At 36.5% G+C, this 13643-nt stretch overlaps 1 protein-coding gene across 1 annotated transcript in view; it reads right to left on the bottom strand.

Annotated features, from left to right (window-relative positions):
* LOC127577824 (protein inscuteable homolog) overlaps positions 1-13643 on the bottom strand; it is a 311294-nt gene that overhangs the window by 15573 nt on the left and 282078 nt on the right. Inside the window, exon 10 of the mRNA XM_052029408.1 lies at positions 7779-7957. Coding sequence (XP_051885368.1) covers positions 7779-7957 — 179 coding nt within the window. The remainder of the gene's footprint in view (positions 1-7778; positions 7958-13643) is intronic.

The raw sequence follows: 13643 nt of genomic DNA, 5'->3' as shown, positions 1-13643 counted from the left end.
CTTAAGATGGCAATAAAATCAAATGTTAATTATGAGGGATGGAACTGTTTCCTTTTATAACTAAAAAGTCTGTCATTTCAATAGTCAACATTCATAGTATCTTAGGGTAGAATTAGAGAAAGGATATAGCACATAAAGAGACCAGTCAGCTCATCAGTTATAGGCTGTATTCAATTCAGGCCCATTCCCTGGCTCTGGCCCCACAATCCTTTATTTTTTTCCCTCTTGGTTCATATCAAACTCCATCTTGAAAGCCCTGATTGACCCTATTTCCACTGCCCCTACTGTCATCATATTTAATATTCTGTGTTTTCTGTGTTACCTCCTTTATGAGTAAGGAAGGATTGGAAGATTATGGCAAGTCTGCTGCAATCTCCAACCTCATTTCTCTCAGCAACACAGTATGTATTCCATTCTGTTTACCAGAAGCACACATGGCCTTGCTAATACCTCAATACACAGTAATATTATGTTTCCTTCCCTAATTACTTGCTCTACCTGCCTACTGGCACTTTGTGAATAATTCACCAGGACACCAGATTTCACATTATATTCAATTTGCGTTACCTTGCCTACTACATCACCTATCCATATCCTTATGCAAAGTAACCATACAACTGAGTTCAAATTTGCTTCTCTCCCTACACCAAACATCAGTGGCCATTTTTGCCATAAAAGTGAAAATCACAGCCAACCTAGATCCTGTTGTTTATTAGCATGCAATTTTACTACTATGATCAATGTGGCAACTTAATTGATCATAAACTTCATTGTAAATAATTCAATCTCAACTGGCAATTTGGCAACACTAGAGAGCAGATTTTATTTCACCCTTTGCTAACTGGAACCATTTCTGACCTTTCTTTCTGACAAAAATCATTAAAAGTGTTATCATCTAGGTTCATGCCCACAATTTCCTTTAATTGCCTGTTTGAATCTCTCCAAGTTTTGAGCTTCCAGCAATCCCAAAAAGATCATATCCAAAGTCTTAAATAACATCCTTTGTGACTGATTATGCAGCATTTTTCCTGTTTGTTCTTCTTGAGCTCTTTGCAGATATCAATATAATGACCAAACCATTCCCCAATCGTTTGTAAAATTATCCATCTTGGCGAGACTGGCTTCACTCACTTCCACACAATTCCATTCAGTCAAAATCTTTTTAAGCTTCTTTTCTCATCTCTATATTGTCTCTTCCAGACACCTCCATATCCTCCCCTTTCCCATTGCTATGTTAGTACTATCATCTGCAAACACCAAATTAACTTGTAACATTGAAGGTCAAGGCCCTAAGCTCTATTTCCCCCGAGTCATTTTAAGCAAAACAGTAATATTTCTCACCTTCAGTCAGGGAACAATGCTATGAGTTGATTTTAAATAGGGTAGAATTATCTGCTAACACAATGTAAATCATAGTTTAAGATTAAAGTAATCTTTCTACAATGACAAACATTTTCAGTCAGTTAAAGTGTATACAAGTTTCATTGCATTTGGTTTCTGAACAATTTTACATATCCAGACAGTTTAAGAAAGGCAGAAATTAGAATTGTCCCAGTTCCTTGCTTTGCAGTTGCTAGGCAAATCAATTAATCTGCCTTGAATGCCTCAATAAACTCATTCTTGCTTACTTCACCAATATGAATTGGGCATCCTACAAAAATCATTCTGCTTATTTATATTGACTTATTTCAAATGTCTGACCTTTCAAGGTAAAGCTCCCTCCGGTGATAAAAAAAAGGATCATTTGTCTGTGTAGAGGACAAATACAAACTTTTTACATGGGAGATACTTTAGAAAATTCTAAACTTGTTCATAATGTAGTTCATCCACAGTCACCACTATGTACATCTCAATCAGTCTTTAAAACATTTACCAAGACATTTATTTTTAAAAGTTAAAAATCTGAAGATGTTTAATTGGTCAAGTTTCAGAATGAAAGAAAAGGAAAATGCAGCAGATCCAGTTGCTCTGTCCCTCCACAATACGCTCCCAAATCACCCATGGCACATCCTCTCCTTTCCATTCATCTGCAGGCCATGCAATACCTACTCTTTTAGTTTCTCCTTTCCCACTTGTACTTCAATTTAGTATATTTTACTCATGTGGTCCCATCCATACTAGGCAGACCAAATGTAAGCTGGGTGATTGTCTTGCAGAACACAATTGTTTATTCTACATGTATGATCCTATGCTCCAGCTGTATCATTTTAAATCAACACCCAACAGCCCATCCTTGATCATCTGCACTATTTACTTAAGCTCAATGAAAACTCAAGAAACAGCACCACAGTGCTTAATTATACAGCATTCTGAGCTGAAGACTGAGTTTGGCAATTTCAAATCATAACCACCGATCCCATTTATTCAAATCCCAATAATGATTCTGCTATTCCCATATACACTTTGACTGTTACTTATTCATTATTTATCCAGAATCAGAATCAGATTTATTATCACTGACATATGATGTGAAATTTGTTGTTTTGTGGCAGCAGTACAGTGCAAGACCTATTACAAAAATAAATAAATAGTGCAACAGAAAAAAGGAATTTTGAGGTAGCGCTCATGGGTTCATGGATTGTTCAGAAATCTGATGGCAGAGGAGAAGAAGCTGTTCCTGAATCATTGAGTTTGGGTCTTCAGGCTCCTATTCTGATTATAATATTGCTTTGCACCAGCATCCCTTTTGTCTTTTAATCTCTCTTGCCTTCAAGCCTCTACTGGACCTTCCACTTTGTTCTTTCCTCCTGTCCCTCCACATCTCCTCCCTTTGCATTTTCTTAAAACCTGTTACATACTTAAAAGTTTCCACTTCCGATGAAAAGCCATCAACTTAAAATGCGAGTATTGCCCCTCTCTCTACCGACACTGTAATTTTTTTCCTGGGTATTTCCACCATTGTCTGCTTTTATTTAATTTCATTCTTCAAAGAATGGTCTGCATCGGGCACTCTTTTGATCAGGGATTACAGGGATCAGATAGGAAAGTGGACTTGAGGCCCTGATTAGATCAGCCATGATCTAATTGAACTGGCAGAGCAGGCTTGAAGGACTCCGTGGTCTATACATACTCCTACATTTTTGTGTTCTTATGACGAGATGAAGATGAACAAGACTCCCCAATTCAGAAATTAGATCTATTATGTACAACTTTTTCATAAAAGCAATGATAACCTGGTTTGATTAGACTGGATATCCATGTGAAATTACGTGCATTGGGAAATTGACAGGGCACTTCTATGTGCAACTCACATCAATGCATCTGACATTTTCTCAGCATCAGACATGTACCCAGTGACATCACCAATTATACAGCACCTTTCCTTGCTTACTGAGTGCCTTACAAGGAGTACATCATATATTTTTGTTGTAATTCTGTCTATTTACAAAGGATGCGGCTGACTTTGGGAGACCTGGCAAGGCAGCTTCAGAACTCATTGCAGGCAAATCAGACACAGAACTTGTTCAAACTAACAGAGAGCAGTTTCTTTCAGCATTTGGGTGTCTCAGTGGTGAAATTGCTGGCAGTGCTCCAGTAGCAACTTTTGTAGCTGTACAAGTGTCACTCATTTCTGTACAATGAAGGAGGTTAGTCGTCCTAACTGAGAATGAACTTCATCTGAGCTAGAGTACTCAGAATAATTCATTGCAGCAAATCACATATTGCAAACATCAAAAAATCAGTGAAATTACCCATCTCAGTGCTGTTCCTATTTCACTACCTTATCTGTGGGCTCAAAGTCCTAGTGCTACATCACTGTACCCCCTTTATGAATACAGTCTGGATGTTCTCTTTCTTTTGAAGCTGCAGAAATGTCTTTGATGACCCACAAAGGGTTGCTGCCCTAGATGTGTTGCCTTCAGACTGCTACCCAGGACCAATTGAAAGAGCAGTCTGGGAAGGCCACCTGCAGAGCACAGGTGAATATGTTGACAGAGACACTATGGTGGGGAGTGATGGTGCCTTGATAAGGGGGAACACCAATATTTTGAACCTGCACACATGGTGATCTTTCAGGGAACTATTAAACAATAGTCTAAGAAGTGCTATCTTTGCAGGATCCCTGGGAGCTTCAACATTGATTTCCTGTTATTACTGCCGTTTAGGGGCCAGGGTGACAGATTGAATGGAGCAGTTTAGGTAATGATCAGTCCAACAGTTATCAGTACCAGTCACGCGCATGGACATCTTTATGGACTGCCTGGTAAATAGGGTGTTGGTTATGCAAAGATCATGCTCCAAGCATTTTTTCAAGAGGAGGAGGACTGCATTGGAGTTAGTTTTCCCTACTCATTCACATCTTGCCAGAGGACTTGTCCCCTGGCCTTGAATTCATTCAGGAGGATCAGTGTGCCTCTCTCTGAGCTATTGGCTATGGAATTTTTCCAGATCAGAGTAGAAATCCTCCTTAGCCTGATCAGTAGCTTCTTGGTTTAAGCACATGCACAGTGGTTCACGAGCTATTGGATCATGAGGCAATGTAGGGTGTCGTTAAGTCCTTTGTTGTGTGCCACAGTGAAAGTCATCATCACAGTTATCCTCAGCCACCTCCTCCTCATGAGCTGCCCCCAAAACTCTGAGGATTCTCTCCATCGGGGGGCACAAATCACCACAGAACAGCTCCAAAAGAAAAACAGAGTGGCCCCAACCACCATACGTGGCCTTTTTCAGTACAAGACCTTTGCCTCTGTCAGCAGGGAGAGATTCTGGAGCAGAGCAACCACTCCCACCTCAAATTTGAGAGTGATGCAACATAAATGCAAGCTTTTGCTTTTCTATAACGATGAGACCATCAGAAAAAGGAGCCGTAATATAGAACATTACAATCTGTCATTTAGATGTATTGGTGCACTAGAAATTGTTTCATTTAATTTAGCTGTTTGCATAATTGTTATGAATAAATATATAATTTATTTTAAAAAACTATGAATTATCAAGTATGCATTGATGGAAACCCATGAGGTTTATTTACAAAATCCTTGCAACTTAAGTCAAGATCATTAACAAGCTCACAAAATAGTGCTCGTCATAGGAATGATCTCTTAATAGAGTTTTATTCCCTCATTCTGTTCTCATTAAATCATTCACAACATGTTTTAATAATCAGCATTTAATTCCATGTATATTGAATTCCCAATAAACAAAAAAACCCAGAAACATTAGGTTTGGTGATAGAAAGTAATTAATTTGCTGATCTTTGCAAAGCACTCTGCAAAAGTTTTCATTTAGAAATAGATATGAAAAAAGTTTACAGAAAATAAGTAATATTCAGAACATTAAAGGACTTCAGAGTATAGGATCAGCACATTTGATCCTATACTCACTCAATGTTCATAAAGTCAAGAGATTCTGGGATGATGTTTCTCTCCATTCTTTGACATGCTGAAAACAATGAGTATGAGCCAAAAAACATCACTACTTCAGTCTAAGTGCATCTGTTGGTTAACAGATTAAATGTGTCTATGATTGACATTAAAAAACCCATAAAATATGTTATTATTACAGAAAAATAAAGTTAGAAATAGGTCTATTGGAGAAGGACTTATTTGTGACAAAAGCAATGTTACCATTAAAACAAAAACCTTTACTCAAGAAAAGCACAATCTACAGCATACAGCCATATCTTCAAAAAAGTCAGTGATACCTCAGCTCCATCTGTGGAATGTAATTTCACTGAAAATTAGCTGTGCTGAGCAATGTGCTACATAAGGTAAAGTAAAGCTTCTGACTGGTATCCCTTTTGGCTACATTACCCTTTAGATCAGCAACAAGTCCCCATGGTAAATTTCATTCTGCTTTAAGAAAAGCTTTGAACTGTTCTCCTTAGTAATTTAGCACAGCCAATGATTAGCAACAGAGGACTCGCTGGTTTTCCAGTGCTCTGTCCAGATTCACAGTACATCAAGACTCCTTCAATGTGACATTCTACTGTGATTTCTTTTTAAGTACTTTGAATTGCATTCCTGGTTTGTCTTGCACTTCAGTACCATTTCACATTTTCACAGGGAAAAACAATGTTGGCATATTATAAGTACAAATGCCAACACAAAGGCAAAATACATTGAAGATAAAAGAGGATATTATTTTCTTTCTAAATAGTCCTTTTTCTGGAACAAATGCAGTACAGATGTGTCTTGTGTGTATCTGTTGCAAGTTTGTCATTTTTTTTATTTGCTTGTGCATGGGAATGTTACAATTTGCATGACTGTGTTGTACTCGTTTAAATAGGGAAAAGAAAAACATTGCAATTTATTTATTGCATGTTATGAGTATATATCATTGATGTAACACCTGTTTAGCATCAAACTTAAAGGCTGGGATTATGGTTGATCCAGACAAGTTTTTGCACGTGTCAATCTCTCCCCAGCCCTGTCCCCCACCACAAAATACCAGTTATCCCCACTGTTGCATAAACCTCATGCAGACCCCGAAATCATTCCAAGCCACACTGCCATGGCTAATTCATGAAGCGACCTTGTCTATGACCAATGACAAGGACTCAGATAAGCAGGTCCTCTGGCCCTGCCCCAAACTACCCTTTAGAACTATTGACAGCTTGTACTGTTGAAGGCCTTTCCAACTGCTTCCAAGTGTCTCTGATAATTATGAGTCACAAGACTCTGTTACTAAGAGACTTTAAAACAGCTGAAATATATTAAACTTATTTAAAAATAAAAAATAATTGCAAAAATAAAACAAAATAAAAATATAATAAGTGAGTACAAGTTATAAAAATTAAAAACATTAGGCTTGTGTAAAATAAAAAAAATCTACTTAACCTTCATTTGCCTTTTCAATCCAGGTCAGTAAACCCAATCAAATTTATTAATCCAAATCCATTAGCTATGCCTGGTGTAAAGTTGAGGGGCCAAATGCAAAGTACATCTGAACCCTCAGCTCAGTACAAACAAGTTTCATCCGTGAACTCGATGTTGAGTCCAGTGACAGAGTGGAAGATCAGATGCACTTGCATATGACCTTAAGTACATTCCTTTCTCAAACTATATCATGTTTAAACTCAGAAAAAATTAGCAGTGGCACTGTTGATTCTTCGCTTAAATTTGAGCAAGTTTGGAGTCCAATAATTCAATATTTTCATATGATATAGATCCCTTTTCAATAACCTTTGAACTTAGAGGAGTGGAGTTGACGACATAATAATGCTCTTTTTTCATTGAGAAATATCAGTCCAGTTTTCTTTTTCTCTTTTGAAATTTTTTTTTAGTTTGTTTCGATTTATTACTTATAATATTTTTGATTTGGGGGTTCTCTTTTTTTTATTATACAATAAATCTTTTTCTTTCCTTTTTTGATTTTTTTGTATTATATTCACTTACTAAGAGACCATGAGGTCTAGATTATATTTTTTATTCTTTATGATTATATATGTCATGATTGTCCTCCCGATCGCTTCATATCACATGTATAATCACTGATGTTATATATATTAATCTGTATTAATTTGAAAATTAATAAAAAGATTGAAAAGAAAAGTACATTCCTGCCTTCCACATTGCAATCTGTATGTACGGAAGGAAAGAGCTAGTCGACCTGTGCACTACAGCTAGCAGGTTGGCCATTGGTGCAATCCAGCCCACAGTCTCTATATTATACAATCAAATATTAAGAAACAAATGAAAGTAATTGTAGAAGTAAACTTCTGTTACTCTTTTCATGGTTTATACTCTTGTTTTAACTCTTTAATGAGTTTAAGACTTCGAAATATATTGCAGTACTGCATGCAGATAAAGAGCATTGTTCAAACTAAGTTCACCAACCTGATCTTTGGAGTAAGGAGTGTCAACTCGTCGATGGTCACGACAGGCTTGTATAAGAATTTTTGTTGCATTCAACTGTAACAAAATCTCACAGGCCATTGAATCAAAGAATGTGATGTTGGCAAGGGCAGCAGATGCTAGTAGGAACACTTCACTTGATGAGGCATCTTTACATAAATCTATGAGAAAAGAATAAATATTTTACATTCAGAAGTAAATAGATCTTTGTCATTTTGTATTTATCCAATTCCTAAACAAAATAGCATTCATATTTGTTCCATTGGGTCTGTTCTTTGCTATAATATCAAAATTAGATAGGAAATCTGACACAGAAATGTATTAATTCATACTCCCAAACGCCTCTTGAATTCTGTATTTAAAAAAATCATGACATTGAAAGCATGAATGCAGTACAGTCTGTAAAACTGTTGAAGATAAAATAATGTGAATAACATGTAATCAAAATTAATGCAAATTAATATTGATTACATGTTATTCACATTATTTTATCTTCAACAGCAACACAACTTGTTAAGAAGATGCTTTGGAAATAGAATTTAGCATGGTGCAGTTGGTAAGTGAAACACCTGGGGATTTGTGCAATCACTAAGCTAGCAATAAGTTATTTTTAAAATTCTTCCGGACAAGTGATAATCCCAGCAGAGAAGCATGTAGCTGAGAGACAGCTGCAGGTTTATTAGTACAGTAAATTACTGTAAAATGTGGGATTAGTGCATAATAATTTAAAGTACTAATTGAAAATGTATTTTATTCTATAATTTAATTTCTAAACTGGTCAGTTTGTCTTGTACAAGTGCAACTCTTTGACAAATAATGCCATCTGCAGGAAAATTAGAAGTTTTACCATGTTCAACAATTTGGCTATAAGAGAATTCTCTAAAATGATTGAAGTATCCTTTTCCAGGTGGCTGCAAATTAGTTTTGGCAGTATTGCTATGGTTTTCTGTGGATGGTTGCAAAACTAGACCTGATTTGGCACTAAGTCATACTAAGTTGACAATGGAAATATGTCATCGTGGTATAATAAGGTAATACGATCTGAAGATGGAGCAGAGACATTTTTTGTGACCATTTGCACCATGTGTGCCCTATACCTATTGCCTTAACTGGGGTTGCTTGATGTTGACACAGGAGAAACTTGCCATCAATGGCAAATGTCAAAAGCATTAAGTTGTAACATATGCAGTTTGTACCCGGCTTCTGAAATTTGGATCCACTGACTTCAGTGCAATTGTATTTGAAAGCGGAGTTAGACTCGCATATGCTGCAATATGTCCCACACATCCAAAAGCAAATTCGTGGTGGGGATTTCCATTCCCCAACTAAGCATGCCTCCATTTAATAGACATAAATTTCCATTGAAAGGAAGTTTTAAGAATCATTTTCATTCCACTATTAGATTACACTCCAAAAGAAGCTTGATATCAGCTGTTGATAAAAATTCTCTTCAACTTCTGGCTCACCCAATAGCAATCTGGATTGTGAGGGTCTTAAAGTTAAGAATTATGTTCAGAACTATTTATGCAATCTTTACTGGAGCACCTAGAGAAAGGACAAAGATCTGCCATGGCTGGTGTCCCTCCCCTGTATTAAGCATGCTTTTAGGAGGCTGACTAAGATCTTCACACCTCAGCTAAAACTCCAGTTACGAATTAAGGTTAGTGTGGAGTTTAAATGATGAAAGAGAAGAATGAAAAATTGGAGATAAAATTGAATGTTTCATCCTGAAAAATACAGCTTGACAGATTTAAAGCAGTCACACTATTTAGTCGACCATATAGTAATATCGGTATGGAATTCAATGTATTATATTTGATGTGGAGCGATGAGTAAGAATATCATTGATTCTTTAAATGAAAAAACAGCAAGCATGTTCATCATGTTGCATTGGTTTCCAGGTACCACATCAATTGTAACAAAAGGTATTTACTTGAGAAATAAGCAAATTAAGCTGATGAATGATTCTGATGAAATGTCATTGACATGAAATGTTAACTCTGTTTCTCTCTCCGCAGATGCTGCCTGACCTGCTCAGTATCACCAGCATTTTCTGTTTTAATTTAACATCTTTGTGTCACATTAGTACAACATTCCAAGGTACTTCAGGGAAGCATGTCAAAAAATTGGCTCCAAGACAAAGAAAGGGGTATAATGATAAATGGTTAAAGAGTTAAAAGGAGCACCTTAAAGGGGGAAAAGATGAAAAGGCAGAAAGATTAAGGAAGGAACTGGGTGGCTGAAAGCATGACCATAAAAGCTGGGAAATTCTAAATGAATAAGACCGAGGAAGAATTGTGGTTAGGGATTCATCATACTGAATCTCTCGAGTGTTCTGGCTCTGTAGCAATACAGCCATCTTATTTTAGTCCAAAAAGAGTTCGGGTTTAATTAAAAAAGCAATAATTATACAGCTTCTGCTAACCATTTTCTCTCATTATGCTCTTAACATGGAGAACTTCTGTGTTCGGATATCTACTGCTACCAAGGTCAGCAGAGACCTATTAAAAATTAAAACCCAAACCCTGGGAGGCCAATTGATCACATTCCTGTGCTAGTACTCTGTAACGGCTGTTGCTGTGGATTATAAATTATCAATCATTGCCAACAAAGTGAATAATTTTCCAGGCTTCTTTAATAGCCCTTAGCCTATGTAATGTCACCTTATTAAAGAGTACTATAATTGTCCAACATAATTGGCAGCCAACTAATGAAGGGAGCATCAAGGAGGGGGTGATGTGATTAGATGGTCTGTGCAAGAAAGAAAGTAGTTTTGAAAATCTGTATAGAATTTGAAGCGCTCTTTACCAAGAATAGTGTTGATTTTTCTGCTGATTTATAATTTGTTTGTATTAAAGAAAGTGGCAGCTATAAATATTTTCACATTATTTGTAAAGACCCAAGTACCACCAGGCATTTTGGAAAAGATTCCTAATATGTTAACAAGTAGGAAAATGTTACTAAATAGAAGTTACTTTTAAACAACTGAAAATATACCTAGAGACAGACATTAGTATTGGGGATATGAGAAATAATAGTCCAAATTTAAGACTGGGCAAGAAGTGATAAAAGAGACAGGGAGACTGCTGGAATTTTAAAGAAAAAATAATGAAATAAATCTGAAATGTAAAAAAACAAATATCATAACCAGGGTATAAAGATTGAAATTGAGCTTTGCAATATCAGTATTGAACTTGAATGTAATTCCTCTGTCAGTTTGTTTTACAAAGTTGCTATTGTAGTTAAACTGATTTAAGTCTGATCAGAATGGGAGACAATGGAACCATTGCATAACACAATTCCATCCAAAGAGACACCACAGCTGATTCAGATGGAATGTAACAAGTGGATCTACACAGCTATAAAATGGTGTCTGAGAATAAAGAGGTGATAGTGGTGGGAATCTCTGAAAAAAAATCTTGTATATTATCTTGAATTCTGTAGATTCATAGAGGTCACATCATGTGGTTCTCATGATTTCAAAATATAATTCATCACGAGTCAGTCTAAATATTTACAGCATAAATATAGTAAAGGAGTTGGCAACCTGGGTTTTGTGCAAAATGAATCACCAGAGGCCATCCTCCCTAATTTAAGAGAAAAAACAGGATTAAGTTAATAAAGTGAGTAAGAAATATGGCTGTGCCGAAGTCTCGGGGACAGTTTAAATACTACATATGCCTGTTTATGTGATGGCAGAAAACAAGAATTGTTCTTGACTGATAAAATGGGCTCAGCCAACTTTATCCATAGTGCTCATTGATTACTAGCGAAGAGGTGTGGGACAAGGAGACAGCAATGTGAATTTTGAATGTCTCTGCCATTACTGGAAGGATACTAACACTTCTTAAAGGTGTTCACCACAGCTGCAGTGAGCAGGTAAGTTTCCAAAAGAAATAATATAGTTTTTGGGCATTAGTTCTCCCTCTAATAATACATATTTCTATTATTGATACAGAGTGAGCATAGGAAGGAAATTTGCCATAAAACCTTCTCTTCCTGTTCATGCCACCATCTTTCCCAACATGTTCATTTCCTTAAGTAAATGAACACCTAAGATATCAGGACTTGCAAACTCAAAGCATGGAATAATGGACCCTTTGATGAATTAAATATGCTTTTTGAGTCCAGCTCTGCCAGAAGCCATCTTTTTAAACTGTACATGTTAAGGTCACAGCAACATTGACCTTTGTTTGCTCATGACTCATTTCAGATGCCTGTAGGGAAACAAGTCGAGCATCAGACAGATAGCCATTTATATCGTTTGTTTCAGGTAGTCACTGCTTCTGTTAGAACAGGTCACTGCACTCGCTTCTTTTGGTCAGCCCAGCAGCGACAGAAGAGTCAAAAATAAATGCATCTAATACCAAGCCCGGCAAATGATGAGGAAATCACAAATTGCATACACCTGACTGACAGATTGTCTGCTTGGTAGAAGAGCAAATTTTGCAGTAGAATTCTGTGAATAAACAGATATTAAGTTAAGTATACATTTGCAAATGTGAAGATTAAGTTTATTAACTTTGAGAATCTTGTGCTAATTCATTGTTTTAGTATTTAGGAGATTTCAAGGACTTGAAAGAAAGAAAGGGAAAAGTGTTATTCAGATATGTTCTCTGTATAGTATGATATTGTTGCTTTGTTTCCTTTATTGTTAAAAGAACATAATAAATCAATTTGCAGTTTTATTGCCTAGATTAAAGATTAAAACAGAATCCTAAACTTAGATCCTTTTCCCATTGTGTGTTGCTACTCAAATGCCACACAATGTTGCTACTGTGAGGGATTTTGCCGGAGTTATGGATAGATAACAGAATCAACAGAACAGTCAGGTAAAACTATGTTCTATCAATACGTAGGGTCAGTAATTTTCAACATACAAGATGATACAATTGGTACCTGCATCATCACTACATTTCAATAGAGGCAACCAGCATGGAAATAGGCCCTTTGATCCACTGAGTCCACAACAACTATCAAATTCCCCATGTTACATTGATCTCATTTTATTCTCCCCACATTCTAAATCAATTCCCCCCACTCCCCCTCCCAGATTTTACCACTCATCCACACACTATTGGCAATCTACAGTGACCAATTAAGAGAAAAGACTCTTAATACTGAGGCAACAATGACACTTCATCAGTAGTTACAATTAAGATTTTCACTGTGATGCACCTATTGTTTGCTTTTACCAACCAAAATATGTAACAGATAGGTCTTTGCATTATGTACTAGTTAAGCAACTGCTTTCAATTATGGATAAAAATTATGATGAAAGTAGTTGTATTAGGACCACAGCAGTTCAAGGAGGCAGCACAACAGCATCTAGGGATGTGCAATAAATGCTGGCCTTGTCATAAAAGCCTAGATTCTCAAAATGAATAAAAATACTTTACGTTCACAGTATTGTTGAAGACATTTTTTTTCGCAGAACAGATGTTTTCTTATAGGTATTGGATTTTCCTATTATTTTGTTCATAAGGAAGACCCCACTGAAGTAAATCAAATTCATTTCCTTACAGATTTTAAGTAACAAAGGACTGGCTGGGTTCTGCTGTTGGTTCACCAGAACACTGTGCCAATAAGTGTAGTAATGAGTCAGAAAGTTTCTTCATAGAATTATAGAAATATACAGCACAGAAACAGGCCCTTTCAGCCCATCTTATCCATGCTGACTGTAATGTTGATCTATGCATATCCCGTTTGCCCACAATAGACCCAAATCCCATCTCACCTTGAACCTGTCCCCTCTGTTTCTAGATTCCTCTGGGAAAATGATTCTATCTTATCTATGCCCCTCATAATTTTATAAACCTCCACAAAGTCAACCCAAGCCTCCTACAT

This window comes from Pristis pectinata, chromosome 14 (assembly GCF_009764475.1).
Source record: "Pristis pectinata isolate sPriPec2 chromosome 14, sPriPec2.1.pri, whole genome shotgun sequence".
In the NCBI taxonomy this organism is placed as follows: Eukaryota; Metazoa; Chordata; class Chondrichthyes; order Rhinopristiformes; family Pristidae; genus Pristis; species Pristis pectinata.
Note: the sequence above shows the minus strand (reverse complement) of the source record. Positions and strands in the feature narration are given on the sequence as shown.